Genomic DNA, 18290 nt, shown 5'->3' with positions numbered 1-18290 from the left:
TATTAAGTGTGTCTGCGTACTCGATAATTTGTAATAATTATTACAAATTATTACTGAATGTTGTTTTTTTACACAAATGTTCAGTAAAAGAGAATGAATTGAGAAACTTGTTTTGAAATTTTTATTACTGAAGGTATTTTGTTCAGTAACATTTTGTAGCTTTAGCAGTTGTCAAAAGTTTAAAATATTCAAATATCATAATCGTCAATATTAATCAAATTGAAAATTTGTACTGAATGTTGTCTTTTTACTTTTTTAATTTTTTACTTTGAAAGAGTATAAAATGCTTTACTCTCTAAAAAAGGTTACTGAGTATTATTTACTAAGAAAGTACAAGGACAAACCTATTATGTAGCACTTTTCTGACTTTTCCATGTGACACACTTACTCTAAAATCGTTTTTGATTAAAAAATTAAAATTTTCTGGTGCTGCTTTGGAGTCTTTCGGCAATTTCTTTTATCAGTCTCCTGTCAATTCGTGGATTTACTGTATTTCGCCAACCATGTAACGTCTTTAGTTTGAGACTACCCTCTATCTCGATGCGGTATATGATGTTGCATACAGTTCTCAGCTTATAAGAGATGACGTTGGCTATTTCTCTAGCGGATTTACCATTATTATAATTGGAATAGACCAAATGTCCCATTTTTTTTTAAATCCGTTTACCCGAGTTTCTCTTTTTCTGAATATACCGTCTATGTTACGCACACAACAATTAATTTATGATCAAAAATTATGGATTTACATGTCCACATACCATAAAAGTCATAAAAATCCTTAATTGCAAAAAAATCGCTGGGAAAATCCCAGGATTTTATTGCAATTCATTCATTTTGCAATTATTTAGTTGACACCACAAAAACCAGGTACCTATACTTTTCTCCCGTTGTTTTTGTAATTTACGACCGGTTTCTGCATTTTTTAGCTTGATGTTGTCATTAACAGGTAAATCAAGAGATATGTACAAAAAACCCAACATTATTGAAAGATTTTCTTGTAGTAATTCCTAATTAAAAATCTAAATTTTAAAAAATTCATCGTTTGCAATAATATAGTTGACTAACTGTATTTCATTTTCAGTTTGGGGACTTATTTCATTGGGGACTTATTTCGTAACGCCATCATGGCCCTATGGGATAGAAGAAGCTCTCATCGGTTATGGCGATGCAGATTGGGCATCTAACATTGAGCAAACTTCTCAAAACGATCCGAGAGAAGCTCTTAAACTTCACTTTCTCCAAATTTAAGAGAATCTCTTAAACTTCACTTTCTCCAAATCTTGTATGGTAGATACTCCAATCACTTACAATGTTAGAGACTGGGAAATTAACAATGGATACGTCATAGGACGAAGTCAATTGTCTCTTCACTGAATTCCCAGTATTACACATAACAACAGACTTTTTGTTGATTTTGTTAGTTATTGACAATGCGGTATGTGATGTAGGAGATAATTGATTCCCTCCTATAAAATCTGCATGTTAAATTCACCAGTCTAAACTATAGTGTAACCAGTAAAATATCTGGATTACGGGGTATGAATAGAATATGTTATAAGTACGAAAAGAAACTCAGTTTTCACCGACAAGAATGACGATGTCAATCCAAAAATCAATGTGTCGAAGTACTATTGAAGCTACAGCAATAATTTATGACAACTAGGCAGGTATAATTTAATTTTTTATTTGTAAAATGTAAAAGTATAAAACATTATCTTAACAACAATTAGACATTCAATAAATAATTAATTACTAAAACAACACTTATATATCTTCCGGCGCGTCCTCTAGTATTACATTTGACACAGATTTATCTACTTTATTGTTTTGCGTGTTATTATTATCCTTGCATTTGGACGAACTCTTTATATCGCATCCATCATCACTATTTGAAGGGGGAGCTTCAATGCACTCCCGCACTTCTTCAACGCCCGAAACTACGTTCATTTGTAGCTGCTGACGGAGTGGAGCCACATTTATAGCATTTAGTAATAATTTAAGATTTTCCCCAGATATATGATCACCGCTTGAATTGCCACTGCCTTGCGTTAATGGTGCCCCTTGATTATGGTGGTGGGAATCAGATTTTGAACGCATGACATTCGACCAAACGGCGGGACTCAATATATGCTGAAAGGTAAGTTTAATTACAAATCCAATTATACTAATTAAGAAAAACGATGCAATGATATAAGAAGGAAAGGATAGATTCGCTTGCAATGACGTCAAAGTTTTTGTACATTGTTCTAAAAGAACTTCAAGGTATTTTAAAAATATATCATTGAAATACCGAATCAGGACGTGATCTGGCCGACAGAAACCTAACGAAATTTTTGTTGATTTTCTGTAATAATACAAAATAGTAAATAGAAGAGTGTTTATTTTGAAAACATAATAGTATTCCCCATTGCGTTGTACTTACTTCAAAAGTTCTCGTTCCTCAATATTTTTAGACTTAGAGAATAATCCTTTTAAATATCCAAAAAATCCCGATTGCATTTCCTGATTCATTGGTTCTTTATTGCGATCCAAAATCTCTATCATTTCATTAACTTCCAATTCCTAAACAGGCAAAGTACAAAGTGAATAAACCAAATAATTATTTAAGCTTTTTTTGTTACTCACCCGGTTGCACTCTAAGTAAGTGTGCAGGTATCCAAACGCAAAAAGACCGCCGCCGAGCAAGGCCAACAAACCAATTCTATAACGTTTATTCAAAATCCATCCACTTAAGGCCACAACCATAACGATCAGTAGAAAACGAATCTGGCGACAAAGCAAATTTATTTCAATTAAATAATACGACATTGTCATTTTAAGTACAACAATAAACTAAAAAATACATTTTATTTTTTTTTATCAAATACTTACTTCAGACGTCTGAATCAGTTGCAACGTATCCCGGAAGATATCAGCAATCAACTCAAAACCAGTTGCTGCATTGTTTGAAGTATGACAATGACCATACGTATTAGGAACGTTGCGAGAATTTTCAAAAATCTCCATTATAACGTTATCCAAGTCCCTCGGATCTTTCAACCGTTCCAATTTTTCTAGTTGAGACGTTTGGAGTGAAAATGTCACCGACCTTTCATATCTCTGAAGTGAGTCATCAAACTACAACAAAATGGCAATGTTTAGTGTTTGTCGTAGAAATACATTTGGCATTACACTATGCCAGAAAAAAGTGGATATCGACATTTTTCAATTCAATTGTCACATACGTAATAACCGGTTATCCCATGTTAGTAGTACAAAAATCCGTTTATTTCTGCTGTATAGTCTTTTTGTTTGTTGATGAATTCCTAATTGGGATTTTAGTATTATTTTTAATTTTCCTCTAAGTTTAAGTTTATATTTTTAATATTCAGTTTAAACTTCATAATGTAATACACAATGTAGTTTGCTTGCAACAAATAAAATGGGCATATCCGACTGGTATCAAGTAATTGAAAATAAATAAATAAAATATCACTGAAATTTGTGCAATTGTAATTTTTGATTCGTTCATTAAAATTATGGCAATCCGTTTCAATACAGTCCCACTGATAAGCTCAAAACTATGCCTTCTTTTATCTTTATGCATATTGTACATAAAACTAATAATACCTAATACCTTGTCCCCTTGCTATTTATTCATAATGCATATGGTAAATTTCAAATTTCCTTTACAATTCCATTGAAAAGATATTAAAAAAAATTTTTGCGAGCACATCCGCGATTGTTGGTACATGGGTTAAGAAAAAATCGTGGTTTCTAATCTGTTCGCGATCACAAAATTGGACACTGCGCCCAAAAGTTATGGGGGGTTTTATTTCCTTATAAATTTGTCTATGCTTATAATTAAAAAATATTTAAAAATTCCCTTTGTGTTGTGACAAGAAAATGTATATATAAATCGGCAGCATAATTTAATATCTATCCGCAGATTTTTAAAAAACTGGTTAAAATTTTTTTTGGGAGTTATTCTACTATGTCGCTAAATTTCCATACAAAACCTGAATTATTTTTCTAAAACTTCTACAAGGAACATAGTTTGTCATCGTGAAAGTATATTTGCTTTCTGTCATAAGCAATATAATTAAGAAGCAGAGAGTAATATTGAAATGACAACCAAAGAAAAACCACAATAAATTTATTCAATAAATTGGCGTCAACACATTTCAATCTAAGTTTTGGTCTGCTTCAGAACTGCAAGTATTACTATTTTTTTCGATAACATAAAGGAACAATTTTTGTCGTAGTAAAAATGTATAGATTCTGTTAGAGACATTTTTATTTATTTATTTTATTTATTTCAATTTTCATATGCCCAGTCTTTCATTTCATTCTTCATTTCATGTCATTTTGTTTAGATTAGACGTCTTTTATATTTTTATAAGATATGTAGTTTGTGTTGTCAAATTGCCGAAGTTTAACGTGCGTTAAACAATCTGCAAACTTCCCTTAGGGGTTTTGAGGATCACTTCTTTCTTTTAAAACCAAATGATATACTTATTCCCTATTTCATGATATCTGAATATAAGATGTCTTGTTTTAAATTATTAATGTCCAAATTCATAGCTGTGTTTTAGAAGGTATGAAGTTGTTCCTAAAACTTGTTCATATTTATACCCTACACCACAATGTGGAAAGGGTATTATAAGTTTGATTTTTATGTAACACCGCGAAATATTCGTCGTAGACCTTGGTATATCAAAATTCATATCTCGACGAGATAAAGCGATTTTGATATGTGTGTCCGTCTGTCCCTCCATCCTTCGGTCTGTCCGTCCATTAAAACTTGTAATCAAACTACAGGCTGCAATTATGGACCAATCGTCACGAAATTATGAATGGAAGTCGGGTTCGGACAAGGATAGACCCTTCTTGTTATTGGTGATGATCACAAAATATTTATCCGAGCTGCTCTGTAGGTCGCAAAGATGTTCTGGTTTGGGTTTACAACAAAGATGAAGCTTGCAATTTAACATGATGATCTTCTAATATTTAGCGGGGTAAATTAACCAAAACTTTTGTGTGAAAATTGCTAAAATTTTTTAGTGTAATGACTATATCTTTATTGCTGGAAGACAGTATATAGCGGATGAAATTGGCCATAATTTTCGTAAGAAAAATGTTCAAATTTAGTTTTTGCCTTTACCCCAACAAGGGTTTATACATTTTGATACAACAAATTATGTGTCTAATCGAAATGACGGTTTTAGACCCCATGTATGTTTGGAGGAAATTTGTTTAAGACAATTTGGAGTTGAATTGTCCCGTTCCGTCTGTCTTGTTGGCTGGTGCGCAAGGTAAATCTCGATTCGAATAAAATTTTGAAATTCGTAATATATATTTTGCTAAAACTTTAAGTTTGAAGATGGGCCACACCTTCAGTTACTGCGCCCACAAAAGTTCAAAAACTTTTTATAAAATGGTGTGAATGATAACTATATGTGGAAGGGAGCAACCGACTTGGTCCCAAATTAGCAAGTCATATTAGAAATAGATCGGATTTAAATATGGATCCACTCCTTCGAGTATGTTCGACACAAAATTTGGAAAAAGTAACGTTTAAGAGCTCTCTCGGATCGTTTTGAATTTTTTCAGCAGAAGTTTGAATCAGAAGTTTGCTTATTCAAAATCGCTGGTGAATGTCAGTGATTTGGTATAGCCCCACATTACGGTACCTACAGATTCCACTAATTTTGAAATAAACTTGTGATACAACATCAGTATATGTTATATACGGTATAAATATGATCTTTGCTTATTTATATCTCCGTCAGCACATCTGACTGGTGCTTTCAAGATGTTCTTTGAAGTTTGGTTGTTGTTTATGTAACAGCATATAGACCTACGTAAAAACATAGGTTTGATGCTGGGTTAGCAGCCACTGGCCGAAACACTATGGTTTCGGGTTAATTCGCTCGAAAGACCCGCTGCTTTGGGATCGCCTAAGTTGTGCTTCCTGATGCTACAAATACGACATCCATCGGTGTATAAATCTTTTGAATGGAGTCAGTTTTAGAGAAGTCATTTTTCTAAGAGTATCGCAATTGCTAATTGCCAGTCATCTTTCCATAAGGTGTTTAGCACTCCTTTGAGAACTTTTACTTATACGCTCAGTCTCATGATTTTTGAATTTTTCTCTTTGAATTTTTCTCTTTTTCCAATTATTACTATAAAAATCTTTTTTTTTTTTTTTTGTTAATTAATGTGTCATTTACTTATCCGTTTCGTAGACTGTTCCAATTTTGTTTAAGATTAAATGTAGGTATTACAGTAGTCTAGGCTAAGATACTTTCTGTGACATCGATAAGAAATATCTACGGGTCAAAATGCAATGACGGTGAATATCGACGTCGCACTGTGGGCGAAATTCAAACCCAACCAAAGTCCGAAAACTAACCTTAAGTTATATGAAAATAACAAATGCCATCTTATGGACCCGAAACTAATAAGCAATTTTGTATTTTATTGTTGTTGGCCGATATAATGGTACTTACATTTGAAATTTTTATTCGTGGCTGCTAAATCGAAGTGTGGGAAATTCAAAAAAACAGTGCATATTTATTTCTTCCAAAAGTTTGGAAACTCTGATTTAAAAAGAAAGTGGTTGGAAGATTTTTTACTGTTGTAAATATTCAAAAAATTAATCATTAATTAAGAGAATTATCGGTATTTTCCTACCAGATTTCTCCGAGAAATAAAATACATTTATCGCAACTGATATTAGGTGTGTTCGTTTACTCATAATTTGTACAAGTCCATGACTAATAGTGCGTATATATATATATATATATATATTTAACAAACCCACTGGCTTTTAAATGTCAATTCCTTTGCGTATACGTCAAATAAATCCTCATTAAGAATGTTAACCCTGCAAAAGGCTATAATATAAACATGGCCTTAGGCCTTTTGTATCATACTTTAGAGTAAATAATTTGTATAAACGTTATATGGTAAGTGCACCAATAGTCGGCACTTCGCCATTTCCGATGACATAAAGAAATGCTAAATTATTATTTTAAAACTTGCGAATTTGTTAGAAAAGTGCACCATTTTCCAATAGTCGGCATCACATGTTCCAATAGTCGGCACCTTGTATTTTAGTATATAAATGTTATTTTTTATTATTTTAAATAACAAAAAGCATAATTTTACATAAATAATACATATTTTAACCGATATTGCTTTTAAAAAGTAAAAAAATAGAGATTTTGTTAACATTTGGAATTCATTTAAAATTGTTCGTTTTAGATTTGTTTTTAACATAAACTAAATTATTTTGAAACGTCAGTAGTGTCTACAGTATTAATTCATATTCCAAATAAATTAGTTGGTGCTATAGTCGGCAATTATTACCCAAATGTACGCACTTCAAACCATGCCTAAAATCACTAAAAAGTCATTATTTTAATCATTATTTAATCTTAAGAAAAAAATTGTGGAGATGTTAACCTTATAAGCTCTGTAATTATATTAAAATGAAGAAGTTTTCCACAACATTTTTGTTATATAGGTAGAGAACAGTTAAATGAACACTTTAGAAAAATAAATTTTTAAAAAAATATTTATAATTGTGCAATTTTTGCTGATGCCGACTTTAGGGACAAAAAAATAAAAAATTTGCCTAAAGTCGGCATGGGGACATAAACATTGGTTTTTATCGATTACTTTTAGATAAAAATTACAAAAAATACTAATAAAATAAAAAAAATAAAAATACTAATAAAATAAAAAAATAAAAATACTAATAAAAAAAAAAACTAAACAAATACTTTAAAGGCTAATTAATAAAAAATTGTAAAGCCGATCTTCAGGTGTATTAGGAAAATAAAATCTTCTGATATAGAAGAGCAATTACTAATGATGTAGGAATAAAATTTACCGTAGTATTTGTGAACATTGAAAAATGGGATTACCAAGCAAGACTATAGGAAAAGTTTAGAGTTTCAATTAACTGACATAATTTCGCATATACATTTATCTAATGAAGTGCGATATATATACCAGTTTCCAAGCTTTGCCTTCGTCTGCCACAACAACATCCTAATACACCTGAAGATCGGCTTTACCACCCGTGAAACGTAGTGTAATGGTTGGATGCGTGGGACTTCGGTAGACTCCTAATTTTTCAATGTATCTCTAAAGGCCTTACAGCTCAACTCGAAAGAGAATTAATTAAGTATTTATTTAACATTTTTGTACAATTTTGAGCTAAAAATAACGAACAAATCGCGTGTTGTTCACCCCATGCCGACTTCTGTCAACGAACACAACAACAATTTTGTAATTTTTTTTTTAATTTTAATATAAATACAGACATTATTATGTTGACGTCTCCACTAATTTTTTCTTAAGAGGCATGCATTTTCGTGGTGAAAACCACTTACTACCTCACAGAGTTAGCTGACAAAATTGTTAAAACGTTTTTAAAATCATTTTGGCATAAGATGAATGTAGTGGCTGGACTCAGAAAATTTTGAAAATTTGTCTACAAGTAGATCTTGGAATGCTGATTACGCAAATTTATATATCATGTTTGGGAAAAAATAATTTTGAAAAAAGTTATGATCGCGTTAGAACTGTTTAGCATCTGTCCATAGGAGAAAATCTTAAATCCCGGCCGAAGGCCAGCTATTTTCGACAAAAATTTAATTTTTGAAAACTTTCTGTGGAAAAAGTTTTAAATCCACCCACTACATTCAACTTTAAATTGAATAAACGAACACACATATTGAACGGAACCATGTAATAAGAACATATGATGAGGAAATATATGACCATCCCTTTTTTTAAACAGAATCCGATCATGATTTTACAAAACAAGGAAATGACAAAAGATTTGAAGGGTATTAAAATTTACATAAGTGAATATGTTAAAATATGTACATGTACAAAAGTCGAAAGGTTCGTAGTAATCCAATTATCTTACTTAGGACTTAAATGAAGTATTGTTGTGCTGATAATAGGAATGCATATTTTGATCAGGTAGAAAACTACAAAACCGGGCTAATATCCCCAGTATCAATTGGATGATGTCAACATTTATGTAGGTGTGTGGACCAAATTCAAGCAAACTCACCTTTAAATCTTTGCGATCAAATAGAAGCGAAATTAGTTTTCTATAATACACCAAAGCAACCTCATCTGTTGATACTTTGTCAGGAATAGTGTTGATATGAGATTTATCCGTGAAATCCGATGAGCATTTACAACCGTCATTTAATTGATCTAAGGTCCATGCATCGGGTTCCAACCATAAATCCTCCTCATTTTGGCAACAAATGTTGTTTATATGGGAAAGTGAAATATAAACAATAATAAACAATTTAATCGCGTACTTCATTTCAAGGCGAGAGAGATAAACAACGTTTCAACTGGGACTACTACCAAACCAAAGATGCAACGAAAGAAACATCGATTAAAAAAATATCGATATCTAGGTTATTCCGATATGTCTTAAGCGGGGTACACTCTGACGTTGCCAGCACGGTTGCCACTGAGTAAAAAATTCTACCAAAACTTTCCGAAAATGCATGATAGAACGGAATTTCTAATGTCATGTTCACACGAGCGTTTCAATTACGTTGTTCGCCATTCGAACGACGTACACGAATTAACCCGTTTCCACGACACCATTCGTAATTTACAGAAACATAAACATTTCCTTCATTTTTGTTTCCTTGTTTTCACGAAAATTTGAACCGAAACACATAAATGGTCTGTTCCAGTACTGCAAGAATCTACTAATTTTTACTATTTTTTCCGATAACATAAAGGAAAAAATGTTATCGTAGTAAAAAATAGTAGCTTCTTGCAGGTTCTGGAACGGAGCAAAAATATACATTAATGCTCTGTTCCAGAACCTGCAAGAAGCTACTATTTTTTACTACGATAACATTTTTTCCTTTATGTTATCGGAAAAAATATTAAAAATTTGTAGATTATTGCAGTACTGGAACAGACCATAAATGAATAGGAAAAGCAATAGACTTTCCTTCAAATGTATCTTCTATATTTAACTACGCACATTTCATTAATTTTTTCCATAAATTCTGAATAATTTTGTATTTTCAATATATTTTTAAATGTTTCTATTTTCAAAATTAAAGAGAGGGAGACATGTCAAAACAATGTTTATGTATAGAGACATTCAGTTATTTGCTTCCTTTTTGTTTCTGATTTTTTACGCGATTTTGAACTAATGGACAAGAAATGTGTGTGGAATTAAGAAGGAAACACAACCATCTTCCTTCTGCATCTATATAAAAAGTTTAGTACATTAATTTCCATTCATCTTTTCCCTTTTTTTTTAAATTTATTATTTTTTCGATAAATTCTCTCATTTGTTAGGGATGGGACATACTTATTCGTCGTTCAGAGAGTATTTCTAATCGAACAACGTAGAAAAATCGTCGTTCGTTCGTAGAATTTTGTGTGGGGAAATAAGTAATTTATTCGTAGTTATGGGTCGAACAACGAATGGAGAACGAACGACGTACCGTGGAAACGGGCTATAAAATGTCAAAACAAAGTACACAATAGGTCTGTTCCAGAACTGCAAGTATCTACTAATTTTGACTAATTTCTCCGATAACATAAAGGAAAAAATGTTGTCGTTGTAAAAATTAGTAGCTTCTTGCAGGTTCTGGAACAGAGCAAATCTGTGTATGTGTGTGTATTGTTTGAAAAATATGCCAAGAAAATTTAAAAACAATCGAATTCAATGATTTTTAAAATTGTTTTTAGAATATTTGTACAGAAGAAATTTTTCACCTTTGCATTGAAACAATCATTTCATAATATCCACAATTCGATTATGTGGAGAAAGCTTGGCACTTCATTCATTTTTCGCATTTTTTATAAAATGCTCAAAAAAGGTATTATGTATAAACAAAACCACTTGTTGTTTTTGTGTTTAGTAATTTTGACGTTTTAGGAATTCAGGAAAAAGCAGGGCTCTATAGATTGTTTTCATTTAAACCTACCTCTTTATATGTCTCTAAAGCCACACGCTGAAACTTTCATACGAAACTTTCCCATGATTTTGGCGTTCATAGATCGAGTTCCATACTAAAGTATCTTTATGAAATTACTGTATTGGGGAACTCGACCTAAAGGGGTGTTTACACTATCTATGAATGTCATATGAGATGTCAAATTTGCTACCTGTGAATGCTGTACACATAGTGTGACCACTACGAAAATTTTCATCTATCAAAATGATGTGGCAACTCATATGTACATTTTTCATTTAGGGAGCGCTCTATTCGGCCATGTATTTTCGTATGCAGTTGAAAAATTAATTGTTAGAAGAAAACAATTTTAACAAAAAATGAAGGAAATAGGTAAAGAAAACGAAAGTGTGAGTGCGATTAAAGTTTTTAACATTATAAATTGTGTTATTTGCGTGATTTATATTTTGTGGTCATATGAAATTGTATGCTAGTGTGAACGCAAAAACTAAAAGTGGTATGGACTTTGACAAACATAAAGGATGTCGAATAGAGAAAAGAAGTGGCAGCTCATATGACATTTATAGATAGTGTAAACAACCCTTAAGTCCCGGTCCACACTAGAGTGATTTCATTGGAGAAATTGCATGAAATTTTGCGTCTCTAGATCGACCTCCATGGTAGTGTAAAATCATAAAATTGCTGTAGTGGGGAATTCGATTTAGGAACACCTAATTTCATGAAATTTTTTAATGAAATTCACGCTAGTGTGAACCGGGACTAAGAACGCAAAATAATGGGAAACTTTTCCATTATTATGGCGTTTATAGATCGATTGCCATATTAAAGTAATTTTATGAAATTACTGTATTGGGGAACTCGACCTAAGAACGCCAAAATAATGGGAAAGTTTTATTTATTTACTCAGTAGTCACACGCGCAAAATTTGCGACGAAACTTTCCCACTATTTTGGCGTTCATAGATCGAGTTCCCCAATACAGCATTTTCATAAAATAACTTTAGTATGGAACTCGATCTGTGAACGCCAAAATAATGGGAAAGTTTCGCCGCAAATTTATTATTCATACATTGTAATGCCAATAAGTCAAATAGACCCAAGGTAGCATCACCATTAATACAATAATTAAGCTTATACACATGACCAGATAATAAAATCATTCTCTATTCCGTATAATTCAAATAATTTAACAAAAATCTATATAGCAAATTCAAAGTATAAAGAAAAATCAAAAACATATGAATGTTTTGGCTCCCCAACCAATAAAAATCAAATTAAAAAATTAAACCCATAGCAATATTGACAACTATACCCTCTACTGTGACAATCAAAATGTTACTATTCAAATGAATGTGGATGACGAAGATACAGTAGATAACGTTGCTTAAAAGTATGAGGCGAATTAGCAAAATTACGCAGGCTAATCGGAATACTATTCCACAACCTAGCTACTCGAACAACATATTGTTACGATTTAACTGATAGGTTTATGTTAATTTAGTTTAATTTCCGTTAATTTAAAAATTTGAATTGTAACGTAACGTTTTATTACGCAGTTATTTTATTTAAGCAACAACAACTACCGTGTAGAACTCTCTTCATCATTCTAGTCGTTACATTACCTTTTGTTAATGTTTTATCGTTTAGTTTGTTACTCCTTTTCTTGCATTTATTTGTTGTTACGTCATTGATCATCCCCCATGTATGTGAGTCTGGTTGTTCGCGTAGTGCGAATGTGCGTCTGTGTGTTCGTTGTACATATTCGAGGAGTTGCCAGACATTTTCTAGAGGACTCTCGAACAGGGAGACTTTGGGATATAAATACAGGGGAACTGGCAATGACGAGTTGAGTTGTGTTTCAAGCGTTGAACTGAACAGATCGGTTAAAGAATAGCTGCGTGCTAACTAGAGACTTGCTTTGTGCTTAGTAATTAAAGTAGGTTCCGAATAAGTGTAATAAAGTAAATAAAGCATTGTAGAAACGTAATCTAAAACGAACCCTGTTTTATTTGGTACAAATCGTACTGGGGAATAAAACAACGTCTACACGTAGATTAGTTAAATCTAATTCCGAAACAATTGGTGTCAGGAAGTGAGATTACGATAATCCTACAATGAACTTAAAATTCAAGGATCTACAAGAGGAACACTTGAAGAAGTTCCTATCTAAGCTTGGGTTGCCAACTACTGGCAACAAGGCCGAACTACAAAAACGCTTGTTGGAAGAGTTCGAGCGCCGTGGAATGAACATCGATGAATATGAGTTCGACGGTAAGGAGGAAGTCGAGTTACCGGCAAGGGGCGAATCCACTGTTGAGGAAGTTTCATCGGTAGCTGCCAGGGGTGACGATTTGAAATCAATGCTGGCTATGATTATGCAGGAAATGAATAAGAAAAGTGAAGAAAATTCCAAAATGATGGAGAAATTAGATGCTAAAATGGAAGAAAATTCCAGTAAAATGTTAGAAGAGATGTCTAGAAAGAATGAAGAAACTTCTAGACTTATGATGGAAATGAAAGCAGAAAATTGCAGAATGGTTGAAGAAAATTCCAGAAAGAGTGAAGAATAGAGAAGAGAAATTAGAGGTAAATTCTAGAACAATTAACGAGAAACTCGAAAACATCACGATGGTGATTGAAAAGAGAGTAGAAAACATGGAGGTACAAATTAAAGAGTTGGATAAAAAGATTTTGTCTGTTGACGAGAAATTTCTGGCTCAAGATGAGAAGATTCTGGGCATAGAAAAGAAAATGTCGGAACTGGAAATTAAAGGCGGTCCAGTGAGAGCTATCCATAACGCGTTAAAAATTAAGCCTCCAGTGTTCGACGGCTCTACCTCTTTCAATGTGTTCAAATTACAGTTCGAGACAGTGGCTGCTAGAGATTCTTGGAACGACAACGAAAAGGCGGTATCACTCCTTATGGCATTGAAGGGTGATGCTGCTGACGTATTACAGAGTATTCCCGCCGCTTCTAGGAACAACTATGGAGATATAATGGCTGCTCTTGAACGTAAGTACGGTAGTGAACACAAGCAAGAGATCTACCGAATGGAACTGAGGGGAAGAGTCCAGAAGCCAAATGAGACCTTACAAGACTTTGCGGCTGATATTGAGCGATTGGCGCAGTTGGCATATCCAGGAGAGACACATCCATTGGTGGACCGCATAAAGATTGAGGCATTTGCAAGTGGTATTCGTGATCCAGAGATAAAATTTGCGACGTATGCGGCAACGATAGGAACATTTGCAGAAACCGTGTCATTTGCCCTGGGCCAAGAAACCGCGAAGATGCTGGTGAAACCTAAAGCTTACAACGTGCAGAGGCTGCAAGTTGAGGACAACAATTCCCAGACCGTTGTCGACCTGCTGAAAGATGCACTGATGCGGGTGAAACGAGGGGCTGCTAGAACGAAGAAGACTTGTTATAACTGTCGTAAAGCTGGACACATTGCACGAGAATGCATATTGGAACGACCAAGGCCCAGATCCACCTCACCGCCTTCAAAAAGCGACGACCAACCGGTGGCCAAGAATCTGGAAAGAGAGATATCAGGTGAATCAAATAAAATGAATTCCGTCGATCACGAGGCGCCGCTGGCAGAGGATGAAAACGATGGTCCCACAATTTCTATAGCCATAGTCCAGCAGAAGAACCACAACTTAACGGTGAAAGGCTTCGTCAATGGTGTATTGCGTACCTTGACATTGGACACCGGTGCAACAAAGTCCATTATTAGACCGGATTTGGTAAAAGGGAAGGTATTGCCGTTAAATGGAGTCAAATTGCGGACGGCCACAGGCGAGACTAAACGGTGCATGGAAAGGCCTACCAAAGGCTGAGCATGGGTAGAAAATCTGTAAATTTCGATTTTGTAGTGGCCGATATTATGGACGAAGTTATACTTGGTGTAGACTTCATGATTGCCTTCGATATAAACCTGGACATAAAGCACCGTGTGATGACTTGGTCCAATGAGGAAATACCGATTAATGTGGGCTACAAAGAGAAGAAAAGCATGTGTCGCCCTAGCGCAGAATCTGACGAAATCGCTGTAGATGTCCGTACGCTGAAGGTGGAAGCCGCCGATAAATGGCCAGTACGAAAGCGGAAAAATCTCGCAACGAGGAGGAAAAAGCGAAGATGTACGTCGAGGAAACGTCCATCGAAAAGCGGCCGTACAACAAGGAAAGACAAGTCCGATGAAGACCAGGTGGCACTTAGGAAGGTGACCACAAAGAAAGAAGGTATAACGTCAAGATTCCTGGAGAGAAAGCAACGTCCAGAAGAGCAGAAGTCCAAAGCTGACGCAGTAGAGGGTACATCTAAATCGGTTGCCACCACTACGGAACGAGAACTGCGTCTAGTCAAGAGGAACAGGCTTAAGCGGGAGGCAGTGTTACCAATGCCCATACCACAGAGAGGGAACTGTGCCTATTCGGGACGAACAGGCTTAAGCGGGAGGCAATGTTACGATTTAACTGATAGGTTTAAGTTAATTTAGTTTAATTTCCGTTAATTTAAAAATTTGAATTGTAACGTAACGTTTTATTACGCAGTTATTTTATTTAAGCAACAACAACTACCATGTAGAACTCTCTTCATCATTCTAGCCGTTACATTACCTTTTGTTAATGTTTTATCGTTTAGTTTGTTACTCCTTTTCTTGCATTTATTTGTTGTTACATCATTGATCATCCCCCATGTATGTGAGTCTGGTTGTTCGCGTAGTGCGAATGTGCGTCTGTGTGTTCGTTGTACATATTCGAGGAGTTGCCAGACATTTTCTAGAGGACTCTCGAACAGGGAGACTTTGGGATATAAATACAGGGGAACTGGCAATGACGAGTTGAGTTGTGTTTCAAGCGTTGAACTGAACAGATCGGTTAAAGAATAGCTGCGTGCTAACTAGAGACTTGCTTTGTGCTTAGTAATTAAAGTCGGTTCCGAATAAGTGTAATAAAGTAAATAAAGCATTGTAGAAACGTAATCTAAAACGAACCCTGTTTTATTTGGTACAAATCGTACTGGGGAATAAAACAACGTCTACACGTAGATTAGTTAAATCTAATTCCGTAACAATATGAACGATCATAAATCTGCGACCCAAAACGTGGAAACGTGATTTGGGGGTTACGCATTGATCGAAAGAAAGAGAATTTTGCACAAAGCATTTCCGGAATTCCATTTCTTATAATTTTGTAAAAATATGTAATAACTCGAGCATTTACAAATGATTGGAAGGGGGCACCCAAAAACTCCTCAACATAGCTCGAAACGTGATCACGATAATTCAATCGATAAACAAAACGAACTACCATCTTAACAATTCGTAAAATCTTATCTGTTTCGTATGAAAGTTTCAGCGTGTGGCTATAGAGTATATGACATGGTAACAGCAATACCCACAGTTTATACAGTTGGACTCTAAGCCCACCTGATTGTTATGTTTGTTGTCAAAAACATTGATGTGAATTAAAATACAAAGAAACTCAAATCACAATAATATAAAATCCCAGCAAAAAGTTTGCATCCGCGGATGCAGTTGAGTCACTACATGTGTACAGTACATTTGCCGTTACTCAGTAGTCACACGCGCAAAATTTGCGACGAAACTTTCCCATTATTTTGGCGTTCATAGATCGAGTTCCCTAATATAGCATTTTCATAAAATTAATTTAGTATGGAAATCGATCTGTGAACGCCAAAATAATGGGAAAGTTTCGCCGCAAATTTTGCGCGTTCGACTACTGATTTGGAGAACATCTTTTCCTACCCAGCAAAAAGTTTGCATCCGCGGATGCAGTTGAATCAATTCAAGTGTACAGTACATGTGCCGTTGGAGTACATCTTTTCCTATGAATTCACTTAGTCCCGGTCTACACTAGCGTGAATTTCATTAAAAATTTCATGGAATTAGGCGTTATTAAATCGAATTCCCCACTTCAGCAATTATATGATTTTACTCTACTATGGAAGTCGATCTAGAGACGCATAATTTCATGCAAGTTTTCAATCAAATCACTCTAGTGTGGACCGGGACTTATGAATTTTATAGGCCGTTTACATATAACCGGGTTAACCCAGTGGGTCTGGGTTTCAAATGTCATTTCCATTGTGTATACTTCAAATAAACCCTCATAAAGAAGGTTAACCCTGCAAAAAACTATAATATAAACGCCGTATAACAAGGGAGCGCGCAGCTAGTATGTACTCCATTTTGCTTCCACAGCACACATCTACGATGCACTCCATTTTCGATCCAAATCACGGCTTAAGATGCAGTGCTTTGGATTGAATTTATATGCATTCTTCGGATTACATTTTTAATCAGTCATATCAGAAATATCCCAAAATAAATAAAATGCATTTATTATTTGTGTAAAACAAGAACACAAAGAACTTTATTATACAAACCCAAATTAAAAAAAGTTTCCTTTAAATTCAATCTCATTTGTGCTTACTTCCTCCGTTCTCGATTTAATCCAAGCGCATCTGATTTTTTTCATCATCTTAAAGTTTTTCTATGTTGCCTTCCCATCACTAGTTCAGATTTCGACATGGACTCCAACTCCTCTCCATTAACAATTTCCGTATCGTGAATTACCGCAAAAATGTTCGCAACTTATGTTTTTATTTCTTTTTTTTTTAATTTATACACTCTATACACTTCGAAATGTATACACTCTTGTTTATCTTTTGAAGAAATGTGTAGGGATCAACCAACTGTTTTATTTTTCTGTAGGGATCTCTACAGCAACTGCTTATAAAATGTATCGAACGGAGTGCATTTTTCATAACTCTGTTGGACTACATCGAAAGATGTTGTGAAATCATAACTCCAATTGCACAACTTCCAAATTTTTTTTGCTGGGTATATAAACACAAATTAAAAAAAGTTTCCATTAAATTCAATCACATTTGATGGACTCCAACTGCACTCCAATCCATTAAAAATGTCAGTCTCGTGAACTACCGCAAAAATGTTCGCAATATAAGTTTTTATTTCTTTATTTTATTTATACACTCTATACACTTCGAAATGTATACACTCTTGTTTATCTTTTGAAGAAATGTGTAGGGATCAACCAACTGTTTTATTTTTCTGTAGGGATCTCTACAGAAACTGCTTATAAAATGTATCGAACGGAATGCATTTTTCATAACTCTCTTGGACTACATCGAAAGATGTTGTGAAATCATAACTCCAATTGCACAACTTCCAAATTTTTTGCGGGTATACAAACACAAATTAAAAAAAGGTTCCATTAAATTCAATCACATTTGATGGACTCCAACTGCACTCCACTCCATTAAAAA

General features: G+C 34.2%; 2 protein-coding genes across 2 annotated transcripts in view; one reads left to right on the top strand and one right to left on the bottom strand.

The window, feature by feature from the left end:
- LOC141390238 (uncharacterized) overlaps positions 1 to 16059 on the top strand; it is a 95955-nt gene extending 79896 nt beyond the window's left edge. The window contains exon 2 of the mRNA XM_073963042.1: positions 14823 to 16059. Within this exon, the coding sequence (XP_073819143.1) occupies positions 14860 to 15474 (615 nt within the window). The 5' untranslated portion in view covers positions 14823 to 14859 and the 3' untranslated portion in view covers positions 15475 to 16059. The remainder of the gene's footprint in view (positions 1 to 14822) is intronic.
- LOC141390234 (uncharacterized) lies at positions 1669 to 9410 on the bottom strand. The gene is made up of 5 exons (XM_073963029.1): positions 9077 to 9410; positions 2872 to 3117; positions 2626 to 2766; positions 2423 to 2562; positions 1669 to 2344 (listed from the first exon to the last, which is right to left on the bottom strand). The coding sequence occupies exons 1-5, from the start codon at positions 9338 to 9340 to the stop codon at positions 1765 to 1767; spliced, it is 1371 nt and encodes a 456-aa protein (XP_073819130.1). The 5' UTR covers positions 9341 to 9410; the 3' UTR covers positions 1669 to 1764.
- Positions 16060 to 18290: the final 2231 nt, after the last annotated feature.

The sequence above is a fragment of the Musca autumnalis genome, unplaced genomic scaffold (assembly GCF_047663935.1).
Source record: "Musca autumnalis isolate F117 unplaced genomic scaffold, ASM4766393v1 scaffold_1, whole genome shotgun sequence".
NCBI classification, from domain to species: domain Eukaryota; kingdom Metazoa; phylum Arthropoda; class Insecta; order Diptera; family Muscidae; genus Musca; species Musca autumnalis.
This window is presented reverse-complemented; position numbering and strand designations above follow the sequence as displayed.